At 41.8% G+C, this 24,737-nt stretch overlaps 2 protein-coding genes across 6 annotated transcripts in view; both read left to right on the plus strand.

The window, feature by feature from the left end:
• arhgef10lb (Rho guanine nucleotide exchange factor (GEF) 10-like b) overlaps positions 1-13,658 on the plus strand; it is a 39,237-nt gene extending 25,579 nt beyond the window's left edge. For all 4 annotated transcript variants that reach the window (XM_026154246.1, XM_026154249.1, XM_026154247.1 and 1 more), the window contains 7 exons: positions 7,675-7,761; positions 8,095-8,318; positions 9,028-9,185; positions 9,322-9,464; positions 10,643-10,814; positions 11,670-11,786; positions 12,513-13,658. In XM_026154246.1, coding sequence (XP_026010031.1) covers positions 7,675-7,761; positions 8,095-8,318; positions 9,028-9,185; positions 9,322-9,464; positions 10,643-10,814; positions 11,670-11,786; positions 12,513-13,099 — 1,488 coding nt within the window. In that variant the 3' untranslated portion in view covers positions 13,100-13,658. The remainder of the gene's footprint in view (positions 1-7,674; positions 7,762-8,094; positions 8,319-9,027; positions 9,186-9,321; positions 9,465-10,642; positions 10,815-11,669; positions 11,787-12,512) is intronic.
• An 8,573-nt stretch (positions 13,659-22,231) lies between these two features.
• Positions 22,232-24,737, plus strand: part of igsf21b (immunoglobin superfamily, member 21b) — a 46,050-nt gene continuing 43,544 nt past the window's right edge. The window contains exon 1 of one of the 2 annotated variants that reach the window (XM_026154579.1): positions 22,232-22,511. In XM_026154579.1, the coding sequence (XP_026010364.1) occupies positions 22,451-22,511 (61 nt within the window). In that variant the 5' untranslated portion in view covers positions 22,232-22,450. The remainder of the gene's footprint in view (positions 22,512-24,737) is intronic. The other variant, XM_026154580.1, reaches the window with a different exon arrangement.

A 24,737-nucleotide genomic window follows, 5' to 3' on the forward strand; every position in this document is an offset into this window, starting at 1 on the left:
TCCATCCTCAACCCGAAAAGGCCCCACAAGCTCATCTTTGATGATACCAGCCCAAACCAGTACTCCACCTCCACCTTGCTGGCGTCTGAGTCGGACTGGAGCTCTCTGCCCTTTACCAATCCAGCCACGGGCCCATCCATCTGGCCCATTAAGGCTCACTCTCATTTCATCAGTCCATAAAACCTTAGAAAAATCAGTCTTGAGATATTTCTTGGCCCAGTCTTGACGTTTCAGCTTGTGTGTCCTGTTCAGTGGTGGTCGTCTTTCAGCCTTTCTTACCTTGGCCATGTCTCTGAGTATTGCACACCTTGTGCTTTTGGGCACTCCAGTGATGTTGCAGCTCTGAAATATGGCCAAACTGGTGGCAAGTGGCATCTTGGCAGCTGCACGCTTGACTTTTCTCAGTTCATGGGCAGTTATTTTGCGCCTTGGTTTTTCCACACGCTTCTTGCGACCCTGTTGACTATTTTGAATGAAACGCTTGATTGTTCGATGATCACGCTTCAGAAGCTTTGCAATTTTGAGACTGCTGCATCCCTCTGCAAGATATCTCACTATTTTTGACTTTTCTGAGCCTGTCAAGTCCTTCTTTTGACCCATTTTGCCAAAGGAAAGGAAGTTGCCTAATAATTATGCACACCTGATATAGGGTGTTGATGTCATTAGACCACACCCCTTCTCATTACAGAGATGCACATCACCTAATATGCTTAATTGGTAGTAGGCTTTCGAGCCTATACAGCTTGGAGTAAGACAACATGCATGAAGAGGATGATGTGGACAAAATACTCATTTGCCTAATAATTCTGCACTCCCTGTAGAACCAGGCTGAATAAAAACAACACACATTCATCAAGAATCTAATGTGGAAGCGCATCATACACTATCACTGTCATTAGGTGGGGACAATGCAAAGCAAACATAGTTTATGTTTTACCTGATAGGTGCAATGTTGCTGTTGAGGGGTTGCTGCTGCTCCTGCTGCTGATAGTGCTGGAGGGCACGGCTGTGTTGATCTGAGACTGTAGACATTAAAGAGTCCATAGGAGAGATTGTAGCTGATTAAACAAGTGTTATGAGATAATAAAATGCACAGATTGGTGATAGCACTTGGAACCGTAGGGCAACAGATAAAAAAAAACTGTAGGAAATAAAGCAGGCTCTGCCTACGACTCTGTCAAGTGAAGGCTGTGTGCAGGCAGGCTAGGAGAAATGATGGACTCGAAACAAACAATTATTACTAAATGAGAAAGAAAGATAGATGGATGGATGGATGGATGGATGGATGGATCACACAGCACGGGATGATGAAGATCACGACACAGACAAGGGAAGACACAGGACTTAAATATACAGAGGACGCAATCAGAGAAAGGGAAACAGCAGAGAAACACAGCTGGGACAAATCAGGGCTAACGAGACAAAGGAAGCAAAACTAGACACATTAACATAAGACATGGACCTTCAAAGTAAAACGGGGAACACAGACTGAACTCACAGACACAGACTCACAAGCAGACACTTCAACAGAGTGAGCAGAGACGTGAGATGAGGGCAGACCGACTGGACACAGAACAGAGGGAGTATGGGATTAAACTTAGGAACTACAAAATCACACACAGAAGAACTGGGGAAAAGAGAAATGCAAAATGCAAAACAGAAACCAAAACCTTCACAGTAATAAAACAAAATAAGAACTGAAAACACTGGGTCAATGACCCAGGTACCCTAATAGACTCACTGTGGTAGAACTTGACTTAAGCGGTCAAAGAAGTGCAGGAGACTGATGCTGTCCAGTGTAGCAAGTGATTTATTCACCATTTTGAAAAGGTAGTTTACAAGCAATTAATGTCCTTCCTAGAAGAACAGGGTATTTTAGAAGTTTTCCAATCTGGTTTTAAAGCTTTACATAGTACCGAATCTGCCCTTTTAAGAGTTTTTAATGATGTGTTTTTGGCAAATGACTCAGGTGACTGTGTTATCATTGTGCTGTTAGATTTAACTGCTGCTTTTGATATAGTGGATGATAATATTTTAATTTCCCGTTTAGAGCAGTTGGTGGGTATGCGGAGTACCGCACTGCAGTAGCTCAGATCCTATTTGGCAGAGCGAACTTTCTCTGTGAAACTAGGGGAGTTTGTATCCTCTGCTGCTTCTCTTCAATGTGGGGTCCCACAGGGTTCAGTTTTAGGCCCGCTTCTTTTCTCTCTATATCTCCTACCCCTTGGGTCTATTTTCAGGAAACATGGGATTTCTTTCCACTGCTACGCCGATGACTCCCAGATTTATTTCCCACTTAAAAAGATAAATGGCTTCTCAGTAGACCTGCTGCTCAGATGCCTTGATGAAATAAGGGCCTGGATGGCTTTGAACTTTTTACATTTTAATGAACAGAAAACAGAAGTGATGGTTTTTGGTGGCGCTTCTGAGGCCACTATTATAGATCTTGGTTCACTGGCACAGTATGTTAAACCAGTCATCACTAATCTGGGAGTTAAAATAGAGGCAAATCTTAAACTTGAAAGCCAGGTCAGAGCTGTTGTAAGATGTAGCTTTTTTCATTTGAGGGAATTAGCCAAAATAAAGCCTATCTTATCGAAACAGCATTTTCAGACAGTAATCCATGCCTTTGTTACTTCTAGGCTGGATTATTGTAACGCACTTTATTTTGGGGTTAGTGATGCGTCCATTAGGCCTGCAGGTTGTGCAAAATGCTGCAGCACGTCTTTTAACTGGAACAAAAAAGTTTGAGCACATTACCCCAATTTTAATTTCACTCCACTGGCTACATGTACATTCTAGGATTGTTTTTAAAATTCTCTTATTTGCTTTTAAATCTCTTAATGGCCTGCCCCCCCCCACCCTACCTCTCGGAGCTACTACAACCATATACACCTGCCCGTTCCCTTAGGTCCGCCAATCAGCAGCTCCTTAAGGTACCGAAAACTAAGTATAAATTTAAAGGTGATCGTGCTTTTGCTGTAGTTGCTCCAAAGTTGTGGAATGATCTACCCTTGCATCTTAGGCAGGCCTCTTCTCTCTCTGAATTTAAAAGTCTTCTTAAAACATATTTATTCGCTGAAGCCTTTGGCATTGATTAGAGGGGTTGACTCAATTTGTTTTAACATGTTTCAATTTATTTTAGTTTTTTAGTTATTTATTTTATCTTATCTCATTTTAATTTTCTTTACTTATGCTATTAGCATGTACAGCACTTTGTGAACTCTGGTTTTTATGTTAAAGTGCTTCATAAATAAAGGTGGTATGGTATGGTATGGTATGGTATTTTGTGACCCAAAAAATATTTACAAAGAAACAAATAAACTCAACTCCAAATTAACTCAGTTCAAATAAACATAACTGAACTTAAATCAACGGAAATTAAGGTCAAACTGCACACAGCTACACTGACCTGAACCTTTCTTCCCGAAACACCTGAGTTCTTCTGCTTAAATAGTCCACTTAACCAAACAATTTCTCCTCTGGACTATTCCATTCAGTAAGTAGGTAAGATGAACATTATTATATTCAAACCTCTACTACTCCTCCTTACTGGCAACAAACTCTGTGGTGTAATCAATACATATCACAACAATAAATCTATTTCTTTATAAACCCTCTAAAATCAACTTTATTAAATTATAAGAGTTCTTCCCCTTCTGCACTTGGTCTCTTCCTGTGACCTCAGATGAACTCAGAAGGTATAAAGCAGGAAGTAAAACTACATTTCCTCCTTTTGTTTCTAGAAGACAGGTACGTAAGGAAAGTTCTAAACAATACAAATTAACAGTTGAAATATAGAACATGTTAACTTAACAAATTTGTAGGAATTGATTTAAACCAAGATGTTATATTATATAATCTGTAAAAGTGCAAAACATAAACAAACCCGGGATAGTAGATGTTTGCCTATTGCAGATTACATGTGAAATATGGTTAAATCAAAACAAGAATGTTAACTAAGAATATAGACAAATGGTCTTCTCACCCACTTTGTCACACTCACTCTTTGCCTCTCTTCCTCCTTCCATCTCCTCATCTCATCTATCACTCTCTACTTGCTGTCTATCTAAGTACAAGGCACAATATGATGTTGTATTAAACTATTATTTAATTATTCACACTAAACAACTCTTACACCTAATCTCTAATAAAGTAATGATAGAATAAAGGTTACAGAACCAAAACATTGAAGCTGTGTTTATTATTGTTTTTATACTTGAGTAATAATTTTAAAAAATCTACACACACACACACACACACACACACACACACACACACACACACACACACACACACACACACACACACACACACACACACAGTAACATTTGACACCTTCTCCAGAATACTGTATATACTATGGCCACTCGCCTAGCTTGGGAGTCACCGCACCTAGTGCTCCGATTACCACGGGGACCACCGTCACCTTCACCCTCCACATCCTCTCGAGCGCTTCTCTGAGCCCTTGGTATTTCTCCAGCTTCTCGTGTTCTTTCTTCCTGATATTGCTGTCATTCGGAACCGCTACATCGATCACTACGGCCGTCTTCTTATGTTTGTCTACCACCACCACGGTTGGTTAGCCACCACCATTTTGTCCGTCAGTATCTGGAAGTCCCACAGGATCTTAGCTCGGTCATTCTCCACCACCCTTGGGGGCATCTCTCATTTTGACCTTGGGACTTCCAGGTTATACTCAGCATAGATGTTTCTGTACACTATGCCAACCACTTGGTTATGGCGTTCCATGTATGCCTTGCCTGCTAGCATCTTGCACCCTGCTGTTATGTGCTGGATTGTCTCTGGGGCATCTTTACACAGCCTGCACCTGGGGTCTTGCCTGGTGTGATAGACCCCAGCCTCTATGGATCTTGTACTCAGAGCTTGTTCTTGTGCTGCCATGATTAGCGCCTCTGTGCTGTCTTTCAGTCCAGCTTTGTCCAGCCACTGGTAGGATTTCTGGATATCAGCCACCTCCTCTATCTGCCGGTGGTACATACCGTGCAGGGGCCTGTCCTTCCATGATGGTTCCTCGTCTCCCTCCTCTTTCTTGGGTTTCTGCTGCCTGAGGTATTCACTGAGCACTCGGTCAGTTGGGGCCATCTTCCTAATGTATTCTTGGATGTTCGTTGTCTCATCCTGGACTGTGGTGCTGACACTCACCAGTCCCCGGCCCCCTTCCTTCCACTTAGCGTACAGCCTCAGGGTGCTGGACTTGGGGTGAAACCCTCCATGCATGGTAAGGAGCTTTCTTGTCTTTATGTCAGTGGCTTCTATCTCCTCCGTTGGCCAGCCTATTACCCCAGCAGGGTACCTGATCACGGGCAGGGCGTAGGTGTTGATGGCCCGGATCTTGTTCTTACCATTCAGCTGACTCCTCAGGACTTGCCTGACCCTCTGCAGGTACTTGGTGGTTGCAGCCTTTCTAGCGGCCTCTTCATGGTTCCCATTTGCCAGCGGGATCCCCAGGTACTTGTAACTGTCCTCTATGTCTGCAATGTTGCCTTCTGGTAGTTCAGTCCCCTCAGTTCTGACTACCTTCCCTCTCTTTGTTACCATTCGACTACACTTCTCCAGTCTGAACGACATTCCAATGTCATTGCTGTATAGCCTGGTAGTGTGGATCAGTGAATCGATGTCTCGTTCACTCTTGGCATACAGCTTGATGTCATCCATGTACAGGAGGTGGCTGACAACTGCTCCATTCCGTAGTCGGTATCCGTAGCCAGTCTTGTTAATGATCTCACTGAGGGGGTTCAGGCCTATGCAGAACAGCAGTGGGGACAGAGCATCTCCTTGGTAGATCCCACACTTGATGGTGACTTGTGCTATGGGCTTGGAGTTGGCCTCTAGTGTTGTACGCCACATCCCCCTTGCAGTCTCGGCTGATTGTTCTGTCTACCAGTAGCTGGTATTTTGCGCCTCTGGTATTCTTGCCAATCCCTTTCTGTGCCCCACTCATGTATTGACCCATGTGCCTGTTCATCTTAGCCGATATGATGCCTGACAGGAGCTTCCATGTAGTACTGAGGCAGGTTATTGGTCGATAGTTGGATGGGACCGGTCCCTTCTTGGGGATCAGGACCGTTCGACCTTCGGTTAGCCATTCCAGGTGTCTCTCGTTAACTAGCAGCTGGTTCATTTGTGCTGCCAGACGCTCGTGGAGTGCAGTCAGCTTCTTCAGCCAGTAGGCGTGAACCATGTCGGGCCCTGGTGCTGTCCAGTTCTTCATACTGGAGACCCTTTCTTGGATATCTGCCACTGTGATGGTTACTGGACCCTGTTCAGGGAGGTTGCTATGGTCTGCCCTCACATCCACTAGCCACTGAGCATTGCCGTTATGGGTTGCTTCCTTCTCCCATATGCTCTTCCAGTATTGCTCTGTCTCCAGCCTTGGTGGTGTTGTTCTCTTATTGTTCCCTTGCCACTGAGAGTACACCTTTGCTGGTTCCGTGGAGAACAGCTGGTTTATTCTCCTGCCTTCTATCTCTCTGGTGTACCTCCTCAAGTGGCTGGCCAAGGCTGTGAGTCTTTGCTTGGCAGTTTCCAAGGCCTCAGGTAAGGACAGTTTGATGTATTTCTTATGCACCTTCTTTGCCGCACCTTTCTGCAACTCCGTTAGTTGGCTAACCTCCCTCCGTGCTACTTTGATCTTGCTCTCTAGCCTCCTTCTCCATGGAGGGTACTGCCCCTTGTGGCTGTTCAACTTGTAGCCAAGCATCTCACTGATCACTGCTGCCGTATTGTAGATCAGCTTGTTAGTGTCAGTAATCGTGGTTGTAGGTATCGTCCGTAGTGCTGCATTAACATCATCTAGCAGACCTTCTGAGGGTACTTCACGTAATCTTGGTAACCGGCTACGGGGGATCCAGGTTTCAAGCTTGGCCATGATCCTATTTTTCAGGTCAGTTCCTCTCGCACTCAACGATCCTTCTCCTATCGCACTTGGGGCTATGTACCCAATCTCGGGTGGGGGTGATGATATCTCCCCCCTGACCTGGAGTCCTGACTCCTCCTTGCCGTAGCATTTATGTTGTACCTCGTCAATCTCTAGTTGTGATAGCAGTCCCTTCTTTCGAATGTTGGAACACATCCCTCATCCTATTCATGTAGCCCCTTCCGCCAGGGTTACTTGCGTAGTAGCATTCCAACAACGCCCTGTTTTCGTCTCTTGCCCACCAATGCCTTCTTGTTCCAGTAGCCCACTTGTCGTCATGGTGCCCTGGTTCCTCAACACCTGACGCGGACCTTGTTGATCCGGGCAACATCCGAGCCGGCATGCCTTCGTATTTATCTGTCTCACTCATGTCTGCGGTAGGCTCACTTAGCATAGGGGGTCTAGCCTTAGGACCCTTACTGGATACAGACGCCCCAGGCAGGAATCGAATAAGGATTGCTAAGATATGTATATATATATATATATATATATATATATATATATATATATATATATATATATATATATGAGTGATACTGAGTAGTTTTAGCTGTATGAGATGAGAAAGCATTTCACTAATTAAATATGTTAATTTATTAACACATTATTGTTTTAATAACTGAACTGACCTTTGAATAATTTGTTTATCTGTTCTGTTTCATTAATTAATTATTTGTTTAGAGATGATTTATAACGTTATTAATGTTTCAAACATGTCTGCTATGTTTGGCCAGCTGGAGGCAGCTCTTCACAGCCCATCTCAGTCCAGACTGCTTGGTTTCTGCACTGCCAGCACATCCTTGCCACAGGGTTACCTTTGGGTGAGTTTAAGCTTCCACTGTTCAGAAAACATCTTTTTTATTCAGTATTCACCTGCTCCTATGTGGATCTGTATGTTTGAATGCATTATTCAGTGCGGTTTCTGTTTTATGTCTGTATAACCACTACCACGGTGTTAGCTCTGCTGCTGGGGTAAGCTTGTCCCCCTGCTGTAAGAACTTATGTATAAAACCTTGGCTGTTCAAATCTGTGCTTTCGAGACACACTGTTATTGGTACATTACGGATCCATGGCATAATTGCTTTGACTGTTGGTTTTTTTTTTGTTTTGTTTTGTGATAAGCAAAGCTACTTTTCTCCTGTCATGGTCTTCAGGTTGCTGGTGGAGGTGGCAACTCCAACCATGGGCAAGTAGAGATTTTCTCTCTGAACCGAGCCAGTGCCCGCTTGGTCAAAACCCTCCCACTGAGAGCCCCAGTCCTTTGCCTGGAGTATGTGAAGGAGCCGTGCCCCAGTACAGTGCTCCAGGAGGGGACTGAGAAAGGCCCAAGGGCAGCCAAGACAGGAAACATAATCTGTGTTGGCCTGCAGGACGGCAGGTCAGTCTTTTCCAACACAGGACATTATTTAGTTTTATAGCTGTCGGAACATTAAGTATTGTTTGGACCACAGTTTTGTTATATTTGACTAACGATTGTAAGTTTAGAAAAAAAAAAGAAGAAGACAATTCCTCAAAATATTGAACCATTTTTTTTAATATCATCAATTTTCTTTCACTTCATCGACCAGTTTTAAGGCCAGGATGAACCCTCTTTTGTCACTGCTGCTAAAAACAATTATTTTTGCTGCTGACATTATGTTTTTGTGGGAGTTTACAGTTGCTCATTCATGCCGAGGTTTGCACCAGGCAGTTTTTACGCTGATTATGCCATTATTATTTTTTTCCCCAGAAAAAGGATGTCTAAACCCATTTTGTAATTTTATGTTGCTATAAACTGAAAGAATGTGGTACTCTGCTGTTATTTGATTTGGATTGCACAAAAAAGGCTTAAGAAAACAAGTTGATTGCAAAATACATTATTCTAAAATATATATATATAAATAAATAATCAAAGACAACCTTAAAACTTACATGAAAAGCATGAAATCAGGTAATGACATTCAATTTTCTTATGTATCTCTTTGAGCAGATTGTACTATGAGATTTTGAAAGACTAATGTAGAGCTATGTTATTTTGTTACAGCAGCAACAGCAACAATCTGGCCCCATGTGTAATATGTGACTTTTCTGTCTGCTTGTCTTTCCAGTATCCATGTTCAGAGCAGTGTGGACACAGCTGTTCAGTGCCTGCTGACCTTGGTAAACCCTGACAACTGTCCAGTGCTCTGCCTCAAACATTTACTGTCGTTCCTTTTTGCTGGACTGGCTAATGGCAAAGTAGCTATATACCACAGAAAAACTGGAGGTGAGCTGTCACAGATACCACTCTCACATGATGCGAGTTTGCATGTCAGACTAATGAGGTCATGCACTAGCGTAGTAGGAGCTAAATCACAGAGCTCAAATTAGGTTCTAAACCACCAACTAATTCTTCCTGTCAGAGCGACTGTGGGATGTGGATTCATGCAAGCTAGTGTCTCTTGGCTCCAAGCCGGTCTACTGTCTGCTGACACTTGAAGACACTATGTGGGCCAGCTGTGAAAACCAAGTCACTGTCATACAAGGAGACAGCCTCTGCATGCAGGTATATTGACTGTTCAGTATGCACACTGAGAACACTTTTACACTTACACTTTACTTTACACTTTCCCTTGTGCTCTGCAATGGATGTGTATACTGTTACAGTGGTGGATCCATGTCAAAATGACCCAATAATGAGGCTGGCATTTTTACAAGTGATTCCTGTGAACCAACGGCTCAAGCTTCAGTCCTCTAACTATTGCATTTCAGACATTTTTTATATTCTTGGATGTATAATCCACCACAAATGCAAAACTAAATTATCAGACCAGCTCAACAGTCCCACCTACCTGCTGTTCAAAGCTGCTTTTTAAGGCAAATAAGACAAAAGGGCTTGTTTCAGAGAGACAGTGAACTGACAGGCTATGTCAAGGCCCAAAGTAAGCTCAATAAGTATTACCAGTTCTACAAGAGAAGAATAAAACTGTAAGTGTTAAATGTGTTTGATGGGTCAGCATCAACAGTAAACCACATTTAGGAAAATACTGCCTGGATTGGATTCCAACTCTGATTCCCAAAAAGCTGTGATACTCTGTGAAATGTATATAAAACAGAATGAAATGATTTGTTCTCATAAATCCATATTTTATTCACAGTAGAGCATCAAATATCAAATGGTTGTCAAAGGTCTGCCCAATTTTGACCAGGGATATTATTTTTGTTTCTCTGTTTTGAATTGAAATGCAGTTTAAATGCTTCATTTTTTTCCCAAAAAATGAAAAGAGCTCGAGTTTACAATACTCACATCCATGTGTATTATTTGATTCTGTCGCCCGCTAAAACCCTTTTAAATGAAAAAAAAAATTTGCACTTTGGGGCGAGGTTTCTTGTGTGATTAAATGCAATTAATCGTAATTAATTAATTACAAAGCCTCTAATTAATTAGATTATTTTTTAATCGAGTCCCACCCCTAGTAAATATGTATTCTCAGCATACACACTTACCCGAATACTACAGATGACTACAGATGACAGTCACAACTAGGCAAGAGCTTTATTTACTGAACAACCAGCAGATTATTGTTTACATGAATTAAAATATTCTTCAGAACATTCATGTACCGTGTTTTCCTAAAAAAATATTTTCCACAAAATGAGTCATATGACACATTTTGTGAAACCAACTGACATATTTTTTTTGACAGATAAGCCACAGATTAACCCTTTCTCTCTGTGTTTCAGAGCTTCGAAGCCCACTCAGATCCAGACTTCCATGTTAGCCATATGGTCCATTCAGGTGGAGGTGTTTGGATGGCCTTCACCAAAGGATCCTCCATTCATCTGTTCCACACAGAGACCTTGCAACAACTGCAGGAAATCAACATCTCCACCCGTACCAACTATCTGTCACCAGGCAAGGCCAAAAACGATACTGTCACCGAGACAGACGGGCATACCAAGAATACAGCATAGCTGCTTTTAGACCTGTGTTTAGCATTTCTAGAATATTGTTGTCACTGCCTGAATGTTCAGATGTCATGTTGAATGGGTCTCCTTTCTGTCCCTTGCACCAACCTTATTAATACCTTTGGGGACAGAGCCTTCAGTGTGGCAGCCCCCACCCTCTGGAACTCTCTCCCATATGAGACTCACGATGGCACGACACTGGAGTCCTTCAGGAAACTTCTCAAAACTCGCCTCTTCAACAAATCCCACAACCCATAGCTATTTTAAGCTCTAGTTACTGTTGTGTAAAGCAAAGTTGGGTTTCTTGAAAGACACTATACAAATCTAAGTTATTATTATTATTGAACCCAACTGCATGGCAGGGCAACCTTGTTCCTTCAGGGAACAGAAGTTAGCAGAAGTTGTTATTAAATGATGCATTTCTGTTCTATACAACTTGCTCCCATTCTTACGAACAATATGTAATGCTGTCTATCTAACATTCAGACATTCAGTTACATAGTGTCATCACAGGTTATCTGCCTTAAAGGCATGAATAGAGATGTCTTCAGCCAAGACACACAGGGGTGTGATATCCCATACTACAATACGTTTACAGTTTACTGGAAACTTTCCCTTCCTGTTCACTTTTTCCTTAAGATCTCCACGCTGTAAATTGAACTGAGCTGCTCAGTGACAGAGCTCAGCCCGAGTTCAAATTTTGGCAGACTACACACACACACAGTGTTGTCAGGGCTGGGCAGGAATAAAACATGTACAGTTAGACTATGACCAATGTAATGGTTAAATGTTTGTTTTCCAGGTCACGTTTGTGTATCCAGCTTACTGATCTCTCAGGGTATGTTGTGGGTGGGGACTAGCCAGGGCGTCATCATCACTTTCTCTGTACCGACTCTTGAGGGTATCCCGAAGATCACAGGTCAGAACATGCATCAGCGCTCCTGCTCTCTGATGTTTTTGTGACTGAAGTTGAATGTACACACAGCATGTGCTCATTACTGGTTGAACATCTCAAGATCTCTTGTGATATACAATATATCCATGTAGCATGATGGCCTGATAATGCACACGTACTCATGAAGGCTCTGGCACTCACCAAAACAAAGTTAACTCAATAAACTGGAAACTGAACCTTGAAAGCAACAAAGAAACAGGAGATATGCTCTATTTAACAAAAAATGACATTAATTCCCTCAAAAGAAGTGTAGCCATTATTTTTTTTATATATAAATCTATGAAAAAACGACTATTTCAATTCTATTTGCTTCCTAATTTATACTATTTGTTCCCCTATTAATTTACTTTATTATTTAGTTTTCTATTTTAGTTTATTGATGTGCGATATATATATCAAATAGTCCTGTGCATATGCTTTGCTTTGGAAACACTCTGCCTCTGTGGGTCTCAGTGCAAGTTTTTTAAAACTTCTTCCCCTTTTAACTCAAACTCCACTAAAACTGTGGTCCTGAAATGTTGATGATTCTCTGCAGGGTTGCATTTAAAAACACTCTTTTTAGTTCTATTGTATACTTAATGTTTGTTCAGTTTTAGTTTTTTTTGTCTTTTGGAACACATTTACTTCTTTCATGTGTTACTCTGGTAAAATGAGATAAAGTGAGCAGATGCACAACTTTTATATCCTCAGGTAAAGCGATGACATCTCTGAATGCTCACTGTGGTGCTGTAGATTTCCTGGTGTCAGCCTCCAGCACCCTGGCCTCTGATTTGCTTCGACGGGATTCCATCTTCAACATTAGCAAAGAGAGTGCTAATGGAGAGGGAGGAGGAGGTGGAGGTAATGTTGAAGGAGAAAGAGGAGAGCAGAAGCTGGAAAATAGCCACCATAGGGAGAACTTAGAAACTTCTCCATGGAAGCAGGACAAACCTAAGCATCTCCTATTGCAGTACCACCTCCATTCCACCTCCCAGCTTCCTGGGAAGCTGCTGACAGCTCAGCCAGAACAAGCGAACCCAAGGGCCTCCCCAGATCTCCAGATGGAGGACGGTTCCATCTATGAAGTAAATGAGGACCCCGATGTTTGGTTGAGAGGGCGGCCACTGGAGTTGGGGAAGGAGGGAGAGGCCAAACGTAACAAAGTCACTTCAACAGCCATCTTCTCTGGTGGAAGAGGATACCGCAGGATAGGACTGTCAGCATCAGAAGAAACCTGCTCAGACTCCAGTGAAAACACGCTGCTCGTGTGGCAGCTCCCTCTCACGCTTAGCCAGTGACAGCTTTCTTTGTCCTCAGTTACTCTAGTTCTAGTCACGTGTGATTACTCTTAGACCAGGCACGTTTAAACATTTAAGGTTGATTCTAAAGTCAAGGACATATCACCTTTGACAGTTGACAGTTAAAATAAAAGTAACATTACTTAAGCCTACAGATGACGACCGTCATCACAGTGGATACTAGGTGACAGCTTTATTTACTACAGTGAGCAGTAGTAATGTTGCATATCACAAAAATAGCGGCACCTGGCATCAGCAGGAAGCAATCCCCCAAAGAACCTGGCTTATATAGTATACTAATTTTAAAATCAGCAATGTGTTTCAAATGAAGCTGTACAATGTGATACTTGGTGGAACATTTCTGTATGGAAACAGGTTGTATGTGTATGTCAGATGAGTGTCAAGCCTCAGTGTCTGCATTTGGACATTAAACGTTTTGATTTGGACACATATCTCAGTGTTAGGCTAAACAAAATAGTGGCATATTATGAAAAGAACTTAATGAAAACCTGAATCTTTACATAATAAAGGAAAAAAATGTAAGAAAATTGCATCACAATGAAAGTTTCAATGGTGTTTGTGTGTGTGTGTGTGTGTGTGTGTGTGTGTGTGTGTGTGTGTGTGTGTGTGTGTGTGTGTGTGTGTGTGTGTGTGTGTGTGTGTGTGTGAGAGAGAGAGAGAGAGAGAGAGCGCGTGTGTGCAGCTACACCATAAATACAACATAAATACACAGACCCAGACAGTTAATGGAATCAAGTGATGTCTTTACTGTGAGCTGTTAAGATTCACTGCTGGAAATGTTCCACCTCCTAATACTTCTATTACCACTAGGATGACGACTTCCTACATCTGCCACAGCTGTTCCTTCAGTCTCGCCACTTCTCAGATGTCTAATGCTCCATCTGTCTGATGTTACTGTCAGCTGGCATAGCCACGTCTTTCACAGCTGTGGTCTTCTGCTCCTTGTCAACTATATCTGTTTGGTTGGCCAGAGGCTGCTTTTCTATCCGGAACTTGAAAGTCCCACAGGACCTTAATCCACTGTTGTTTCAACCACCTTTAGACGCAATGGGAACTTGGTGATGTCTAATCCATATGCAGCAAAGATGTTCTACAAGAGTCAGAGGCTTTCATGTAGTGAATCCAGGTGGTGCTGAGTTTGGTCTGCCTGTTCCTCGAATCTTCATGAACTGCTCAACCAGGAGCTGGTGCTTTGTAAACTGTTATTTCTAATGTCCTTCTGTGCTGTGCTCAATGGTTGACTCACGTGTCTACTTGTAACTAGCTTGGTTGCTGTGATGCGTTATTTATGGTCGTGCAGAGAGACCGCATCATCTGTCCAGGGATTGTGTGTCTGATTGCACTGAACTCTGTTGTCAGCCAGCTGCAAAGAAGAACAAAGTTGTAACATACAAAGAGTTGAAGTAAAACCAGGTGTTAAAAACAATATCTGTGCTTTACATGCTGTATTTTTTGAGCTCCCGTCCCCAGGGAACTCACTATTACTCACTGCTCTATTCCAGCCCACTTGGACAGTGCGTCTTGTGTGATTGAAAATCCCTTTCCCCTCCTGGTCTGTACATGCACACATTTGCGGGACTATAAATCCAACTTTAGTGGAGCTTCCATGTTGTGGGGATATTTCATGATTGTGGATTCTCTGCCCTGTATTGGCAAGTCCAGACAGGTACCTGCTGTTAGCAGCCCACTTATTTATGCTACCAGGCCTTCAATTAGCTTCTTCAGCCAAATGAAGAGTAGAGCGCCTCTTCAACCTGAGCCTGAGGTTGGGAAGAGTCCCACAGCTCTGGAAAACCTCCTGTGTTGTACCAGTGCCAAAGACTTCACGCCCCAAGGACCTCAACAGCTACAGGCCGGTGGCTCTGACATCCCACCTGATGAAGACCCTGGAGCGGTTGGTCCTGGCTCAGCTTCGGCGCCTAACAAGCTCATCACTGGACCCACTTCAGTTTGCCTACCAGCCTGGCATTGGAGCGGATGATGCCGTCATTCACCTCCTACATTGTTCCCTCGCTCACCTGGAGACCGCTGGAAGCACTGTGAGAATCATGTTCTTTGATTTCTCCAGTGCCTTCAACACTATTCTTCCCTCGGTTCTGAAGGACAAGCTGGAGAACTCTGGAGTGGACCATCACCTCACTACCTGGATTTTGGACTACCTCACCGACCGACCACAGTATGTGAGAACTCAGGGCTGTGTGTCGGACAGGGTCGTCTACAGTACGGGGGCCCCACAGGGAACGGTTCTGGCTCCGTTCCTCTTCACCATCTACACTGCAGACTTCTCCCACAATTCCACCCAGTGCTTCCTGCAGAAGTTCTCTGATGACTCTGCAATAGTCGGCCTCATCACTGATGGGGACGACAAGGAGTACAGAGGACTGACTCAAGACTTTGTGGACTGGTGCCAGCTGAACTACCTCCAGATCAACGCCAGTAAAACCAAGGAGCTGGTGGTAGACTTCCGCAGGCACAAGCATCCTCCACTGCAACCACTGAACATCCAAGGTATGGACATTGAGGCTGTGGACAGCTACAGGTACCTTGGTGTTCATCTGAACAACAGACTGGACTGGACTCATAACTCAGACGCCCTCTACAGGAAAGGGCAGAGCAGGCTGTACCTGCTGCAGAGACTCAGGTCGTTTGGAGTGGAGGGCCCACTCCTGAAGACCTTCTATGACTCTGTGGTGGCTTCTGCTATCTTCTATGGTGTGGTCTGCTGGGGCGGCAGCATCTCTGCCGGGGACAGGAAGAGACCGAACAGGCTGATCCGAAGGGCCAGCTCTGTTCTAGGATGCCCTCTGGACCCAGTGGAGGTGGTGAGTGACAGGAGAATGGTGGCTAAGCTGTCATCCCTGTTGGACAACATATCCCACCCCATGCAGCAGACTGTGACAGCACTGAGCAGCTCCTTCAGTGGGAGACTGCGGCACCCACGGTGTGGGACGGAGAGATTTCGCAGGTCTTTCCTCCCCACTGCTGTCAGACTCCACAACAAAGACTTTAACTGATCAAACACACACATCCACACATGTGCAATAACACTAAGTGCAATAATCTTTTCTGGCATCGTTGTATTTTTACTCAGTTGTATATAGCATTTGTATTCTATTTTTATCTTATTGTATATTTTATTCTATTTTATTCTACTGTATATAGTATTTTATTTTATTCTATTCTGTACAGCTGTGTACTGTATTTATTCTTATTGTATTCTAATTTTAGATTCATAACTTTTGCACTGTCCACTTCCTGCTGTGACAAAACAAATTTCCCACGTGTGGGACTAATAAAGGTTATCTTATCTTATCTTAGATCTATGTTCACATCTGCAAGCATCTCCTCTGATTGGACTTTGCCAGTTAGCTGGAGGAGTTGTACCCTTGTGTGGATGCTGTGACAAAGTGGGTGAGAACACCATTTGTCCAGAGTTGAAGTTTGCTATTCTTAGTTAACGTTTGTGTTTTGATTTAGCCATACCTTATTTTAATTCTGTAGTTTGCAAACATTTACTATCCCGGTTTTGTTTATGTTTTGTACTTTTACAGATTATATAATATAGCATCTTGGCTTAAATCAACATTGACAAGTTTGTTAAGTTAACATTTTATTTAATTCAACTGTTAATTTGTCTAGTTTACTTGGTTTGAACTCACCTGACTTACCTGTGTTCCAGGAGCAAAAGGAGGAAGTGATGCCTCACTTCCTGTATTTATAGCTTCTTTTTTGGTTAGGATGTCACAGGAAGAGACCAGGTGAAGAGGGGGAGAATTGGTGTAATTGAATAAAGCCGATTTTAGGATTGTGTTTGTTAGAGAGATATGTATTGATGTAACATGTATTGACTACACCTTTGAGTGTTTTATTGCTAATAAAGAGTAGCATCATACGTTTATTAGAATGGTAATGTTTATCTTACCTATTGAATGGAATAGTCCAGAGGAGGATATTGTTTGGAGTATTTAAGCAGAAGAACTCAGATGTTCAAGGGGAGAGGGCCAGGTCAGTAGTGATGGGCAGATGAAGCTTCATGAAGCACTGAAGCTTTTCATCCAATTGGTTCACCCCAGCGCAAAGCGTCTTGAAGCTTCATTTGCTCTAGCAGGACACCTACTGGACGTAAAAATATTAGTTGGCATGAATTTGAAGAGTGTGGCATTTTGCACACAGCCTGTAAATGTCAACAACAAAAGGAGTGTGTAAAACATGTATATTGTAGTGGTGGCAGTATACTGTGTATATTTATATTGGCAGTATGGAAAATGATTATTTGGAAATGCTTAAAATGGAAATGATCATTTACTGTGAGGTGAGGTGTGGACAGTGGTTGTGCTTTTGTAATGTTGAGGTATGGACAGCTACAGACTGAGGCCTCAGTCCAGCCTGTTCACATTTTATTCAGTAAAAACTAAATTTTCACTGCTTTTATTGCCTTTTTAGTGGGGAGAACATAGCTAGGATTTAATGATTTAACAAATCTTTTAAATCCTTTGTCCTCCACAATGCTAAATGGCTGGGAGTCCTCAATCACCATGCTGACCAGGTCTTCATCTATTTGAGATTGTTCTCCTGAGGAAAGACAATAAAAGCAAAGCACAAATATAAATATCACACACGTAACTTATTACAGTTGTATAATATTGTTATATCATTTAGTAACATTACGTCATGCTATATTATCATGGCATTTGATGGCTCACCTGGTCTTGCTCCACAAACAGTGTTCTCCTTGTTCTCATGCAAAGCTCTGTAGTGCCTAAGCATGGATGAGGTGTTGTTGTTATATCCCAGCTCCCTGGCACATAGCAAACACTTCACCTTGTACAAAAGTAAAGACAGCTTAACATAAATTGTATTGCACCATCAGTATTATGAAAATACATCTTCTGTAGAAATTTACATACCTTGTTGGGAGGAATAAGATCAAATGTTCCCACACAGGGGAGGACATCCTCCTCTTCGTAGCTGGCTTCATTCTCTCCTGTCTTTCTCTCCTCACTCTCATAAACCTCCAAACTCTCACTAACCGCAACTCTCCATCAAACACCCACATTTTGAATGAAGTCTGAGGGATTTGTGATTATCGTTTCACAACCAGAGTTGGTTGCTTTAACAGATGATCACAGACGGGTATATGTCAAAGTTAATTTAGGAAGCGGTTTTTAAACTACTTCAAGTAGTGGCAGCAAATACTCACATCTGTTGTCCTTTGGGCTCAAAAATGACCCCGTCTGGTTTGAATATTTATAAAGCAATAAGTATAAAATATCATTCATCTCTGTGTTTCAAGGTTTTATTCATCTTTATTCCAACTCATTACCTGACATTTTTCTATATTTTGGCATGGTAGGACACCAGGGCATGGGTCTGAGTGAAGGCAAACTTTCATGAGGACAAAGCCGTGTCCATATTTCACACGAGTGCAGGAGGAAGCTCAGGTTTATTCCTCTGTACTGGGCCCTATTTCAGGAAGCCGGTTTAGAAAACTCAGAGTGAAAAACGATACTCAGGGTTGAGTAACCCCGAACTGTCCAACTCGGAATATTCGGTTTCAGAAAGGCTGATAACAATTAGTTCAATCAACGCGGAGTTGCTTTAACCCCAAGTTAAACGCACGCACGAGGATACATAAAGCCCTGATTAGTGGAGCACAGATTAAGCGAGTCACCATGGAGACGGAGTGAACGAAGGCGCGGTCAATGTATTTTACAGCACTTGAGGCCAAAATTCTGATGGCAGCATATGCCGATAACATGCAAATTTTGCGGAAAAAAAGTAACACAGCCTCAGCTGCAAAAGAAAGGGTGCATGCATGGCAAAACATAGCCGACAGAGTCAATGCGTGAGTGTTAATTTAAACATTGATCTAGGGATTTCCACCCATTTAACACGTTTTTTTATTATATTTTATTTTATTTTTTATTTTATACATTTGATTTTGTGATGTGATGTGAGCGCAGGTGCAACCCAACAGGCCCCAAACGTTCCTGGCAGCAAGTAAAAATGAAATATAAAAATATAGTCCAAACAGGTAAGGTGTAATTGTATTATGAGCCATAGTGCTTGGTCTGTTTGTGCGATGTAAATCAATTGCAGTTAGAGGCTACATTAATTTCCCCTCTGTAAGCACTTATTGAAATTATCTGAGCACATTACAAGTACATATTTGCTTACTCTGTATGCTCAAATGTGACCCGTTATAGCCAACAGAAAAAAAAGCGGAGGCCCGAAAAACAGGTGGGGGTCCTCCACCACCACCACTCACAGAGGCTGAGCAGTTAGCTTCCATATTTGTGATAATGTTGGCAGCATCACATATGATCTTCACAGTGCAGAGAACACAAATTAGCATCCATTACTATAATAAATAATTTGTTAGTTTGAAATGCTACAGGGAGCTATGTACCTGTACATTAATGCTGTGGAAAGACTTCCTGTTCACATAGTCTCCTTCATTTACTGAAGGAGCAATGATTGGAATGTGAGTGCCATCTATACAGCCAATCACGCCTGGGAACCGTGAGAATAAATGTAAAATTTAAGTAGTAGTTCAAATATCAGCACATCATGAATTAAGTTTCGTTCATCCTGCTACCTGCAATTTTGTGGCATCCCTCTTTGATAAATCTTGTGGGTCTATGACCGGGGAACACCACAAACGAGTGCAGGAGACGTTTCAGTGCAACTGTAACATTCCTGACTGCCCGACAGACGGTAGCCTTGGAAACGTGCTCAGCGTCACCAATATTATACAGAAAGCTCCCGTTTGCAAAAAACCGAAGTGCAATACAAATAATATGTACAGAACTGAGAGAATGTCCGCGATGTGTCACATGAGCAATATTAGGCCTGAGGATGTTATTCAAATAAATTATAGATTGTGCTGAAAAACGGTAACGTTCACACAGAAAATCATCAGGAAATGATAAAATGTCCAAACGCGCTCTAATCACTCTCTCCCGGCGGAGAGCTCTGCGGAGAATTTGGGCTTCAACATCTACTGGCTCTTCAGGGAAGGGGCTCGCTATGTCTGACACTTCCTACAGTCAGGTTTCTGACAAAGAGGCGGAGAAGGTCAGGGTTAGTTGAAGTAAACCTGCTAGGGGGCAGGTTAGCTTCACGGAGTGTGTCGTCATAGTAACTCACTCAGAATTAATCTAAACTCGCTTTGTGAAACCGAAAACCCAGAGTTTTCGTTAACTCAGGGTATACTTACTCAGAGTTTGCACTAAACCGGCTTCCTGAAATTGGGCCCTGGTCCCATCATGGACAGCCTTCTTTTCTGCAGTTGCAGGCCAAGGGTCATATACAGTAAACAAATTGTTACTGGTGATTGTTTTCTTTTGGAAACCTTCTGCAATGTTAGGGACAACTTGCATGCCCTGACTGCAGGCCAGATGGTTTGCCATCATACACTAGCATGTTCCATGTACAGCTGGACCTGGCATCACATACTGCCCACGTTTTTATCTCAAAGTTCCCCGGTTTACTTGGGATGTTGTGTTGGAATGGACAGAGTCCTCTCCAAGTGCAAAGTCCTCCAGTGCAATGGAGGCTTGTGAGCATACTTTCTGTGTATGTATTATTGTAGGGTCTACCTTGCAATATGAAGCACCGTGATGCAACTGTTGTTGTGATTTGGCGCTGTATAAATACAATTGAACTGGATGTAGAGCACCTGCCTCCTCATTGTGCTGCCTGTTGTTGTTGTTGTTGTTATGGTTATGACCTTTGCTTGACCCCACACATCAGTGATCCAAGATCAAAGATGTTTGAAAGAAGTATGGTGTGAAAATATGTCCCTTTGCAACATTTTGTACTTTGGGGACATTTTTGGCCCCGAGGACAACAGGTGTTATAAAATCCAATAAAAAACCCCATAAATAAATCAGATTACTTAAAACTTCTTCCAATCATACATAGCATAGTACTGAATAACTTTTGTTATTTTCAGACCATTTGATGAAAATAAACACATTTTTGATAGAAAAAAAGATTTCTTTAGAAGACAAAAATGACCCAAGGACAAAACAAGGGTTTTAACAGTGACTGAAGCTGGTGAAGCTAAGCGACCGGCAGCTTTTCTTCAGGTGATTTCCACATATATATATATTGTGGATAAATCACTGGTCTTAGTTCAGCTAAGAACTGCGCTTTGTGTGGCAACACAGCTAACGTTAGCAAGTAAACAAGTTTTAGTCATTGTAACAGATGTGTTTCATCTTGCTAACCACATCAACCAACATTATTATAGTAGGGTCTACCTTACAATATAAAGCGCCTTGAGGTGACTGTTGTTGTTATTTAGCGCTAGATAAATAAAACTGAATTCAATTGAACTGAATGTGATGTAAAAACAGAGTTTTTAAAAATTGTTAATAGCCCAAGGAAAGCTGATGATGATGGAGATGGGACGGCAACTCTCCCAAAGTTATCTGGCTTTAAAAATGAATGAAACAGGCATAACAGAAAAACTTTACACAGTTGCCATTGTTTTTGTTCACCCAATCTAGGATGAAAACATTGCTGTTAATTTTATGAGACATTAAACTGCATAATTTTCAATAAATACCTGGAAAAACTGGGATGTTCTGAAATGTTTGACTGGTAGTGGATGATAATCAGAGAAATTTGAGTAACATATAATGCTAAAACACAGAAAATGCTTTCTACATTTTATACATCCCACAGCCAGAGTAGCTCTCTCTCCCGAGCATCCCTGTATGATACTAAACCTTTAGGCTGTTGGAACAGTCAACCATGAACTATTTTTAGTAGCCAACCACACACATACTGCATAAATCACACGTAGTATTAATATACTGCTTGTATATTTTTTGCCCCGCCAAAAACCCTCCATGAGAAATAATATAAAATATATACATGTTTTAATGTTTTAATTGGCATCACATGAAACACACGAAAGCTTAATTACATGGGATTTCTTTTAGCACATTTTTGTGCTTTTTCACATAAACCTATCCAGAGAAAAAAACAAAAACAAATGCTGGATTGTGATAAGCAGCATACATTAAGCCACAGCAGAGAGAGAGCTTGTTCAACTTGAACAAGGAAACAGAAAATAGGACAGAATGTTAAATATTCTGGCAGACAAAACAGGGAAGCAGACATGGAGATGCACTGAGAGTGAGGTGTAGAAACAAAAACAAGAGAGAGAGAGAGAGATGCTGTAATCCTCCGAGTTTAAACCCGAGCTGCTGAGCAAAGCTGCCTCAGAGTGAAGTATGGGAGATGAAATGCTGCTGTCATCCTCCGCTCTTATAACAGATGGAGCATCCTCAGCTGTGAGCAGCAGCACCCAGCAGGATGACTGCTTCTCTTGTCCTCTGCCTCCTCCTTCTGCTTCACATTTTCAGTCTTACAACAGGTAAGTACATAGGGGTGTGCTTTGTGATTCCTTGTTGATATTATTGATTTTGCCTTTGTGTGGTCTTTTCAGTAGTCAAAAAAGTCAGTTTCTAAGAGTAGTTATAGGTAGTAGTAGCAGTTATGTGTTTTTTAAATCATTTGTTTCAGGGAACATGATGGTTTCACATAAACTTACTTGTGATGAAGTTAATCACCTGAGAGAGAACAATGCACTTTTTATACTGATACTCAAGAGAGTAAGTGTGTGTGTGTGTGTGTGTGTGTGTGTGTGTGTGTGTGTGTGTGTGTGTGTGTGTGTGTGTGTGTGTGTGTGTGTGTGTGTGTGTGTGTGTGTGTGTGTGTGTGTGTGTGTGCGCGCATAGTGAAAGGATCATGCCATCATGCCAGTATTTTTACACATTTGGAACAGTAGTTTGACAGGACACATCACTACATGACAATTGTTTTGTGTTAACTCTGCAATTAATAATTTGCTTAATTAAAGTATTTATTTTCTTCCAAATCCTTAGAAATCCATCTATTTTATTCTGCTTATCCTATTTAGAGTCACGGACAGGGCTGGGTCACAGGGCATGGCTGTCTAAGGTCGATGTCAACAGTCTTGACATCGACCTTAGTCATCAAGCGTCATAGTACTCCTTGAACAAATTACTAAAAATCTCCATGCAAATAATGATGTTTTCTGTATTGTGAAATGATCTTCATGAGAACTTTAGGACAACATGCCAATGGTCAGCCCAGCCTTACTTTGGACTGTGTACACAGATGACTTTGCATATCATAAGTTATATGTTATATCTATTTTTTTGTATTTTGGCTGAGGTGAATTGACTGGAAACCAGAGGTTGTCTGGAAGCTATTAAATGTTTAAAAACCTCAAAAACTTTATCAGCTTTTTAAAATTTGCAGCTATGTGAGGATTATGTAAACATAGATTTAATGTTACAAATTCAGCAGCTGCAGTCTTTCTCATGGATCTTGTTGAAATCCATTTTTATGAAAGGAAATTTGGATGTTTATTAAGCCTTTTGTTAAAGCTTCAGAGTAGGAAAGCTGTCCTTTAGTAAGTTACTTAATCCTGCTCAGAGATTTTTGCCCTTAGGGATAAAAAAGCCCATTGTCTAACCATGACCCATATTGCTCAAGGTAATCTGTACTTTAAAATGATTAAATGTTAGCGGCTGCTCAAACCACAGAGTGCATGAATGCTAATCCCAAAGCAGAAGTCAGAGATTTGCGATCTATGATCTTCAAAATGTCCGTCTAGATTTTGGTTCATGAATTATTTTCTCCGGGAGAACGAGCTCCTTCACTAACGTGATGTGGAGCCCAAAGACAACATCATGGAGGTGCAATGGGAATTACACATGACAATTCCATATGAGAAGAAAAAGGAAAGAATTCATTCATGCAATTTGAAACTTACATTTAAAGAAATTATGAAACATGAATAACATAAAATAAAATGCAAAGGAATATTTGATTTCTAATTCATAGTTTAATAGAAACAATTTAGATGCTGTCATTACATCATAGGCTTTGGAGGGGTCCTGCTCATCGCTTTATCTCATTTAAACTGCAGTTTAACTCATAAATCTACATTAACCCACTTTACTTGCTCCAGTTAATTTTCAGTTCAGGATTTTGAGTGGACTATTAGGGCAACTGTGCGATGCAGGAGGGGTTTAAAATGTTCTTCTGTGAAAGACTTTTGTGATTAGTTTTTCAATTTGGCATAATTCTTACAGCAGATTGAAATTATAATTATTCCTAACGCAGTTCTCAAAACAGTTGCTAAAAATACTAAAACACACATGTCAAAACACACAAAATCAGTCAATCACTTCATCCCTGACATTACCATTTTGAGACTTAGGCACCAAATGTTTTTTTTACTTTTATCAAAACATTTTTTGATAAAAGTAAGGCCAGACAGTCCTGATCCCCAAAGATCCTCAGCAAGGATCAGCCCCATCAAACTACCAGCCAATAACCTACCTCAGCACCACATGGAAGCTCCATCATAGCAACTAAGATGAACTAGCACATGGCTCAATATCTGAGCGGGACCCAGAAAGGAATGGGCAGAAACACTGGAGGAGCAAATCACCAACTACCTGCAGACAGAGCAGTCACTTGATACTGTAAGACCAGACTGACCAACCTGTGCACTGCCTGGATTGACTACAAGAAAGCCTCATGACTCAATGCCTCACACATGGAT

Source organism: Astatotilapia calliptera, chromosome 20 (genome assembly GCF_900246225.1).
Source record: "Astatotilapia calliptera chromosome 20, fAstCal1.2, whole genome shotgun sequence".
In the NCBI taxonomy this organism is placed as follows: domain Eukaryota; kingdom Metazoa; phylum Chordata; class Actinopteri; order Cichliformes; family Cichlidae; genus Astatotilapia; species Astatotilapia calliptera.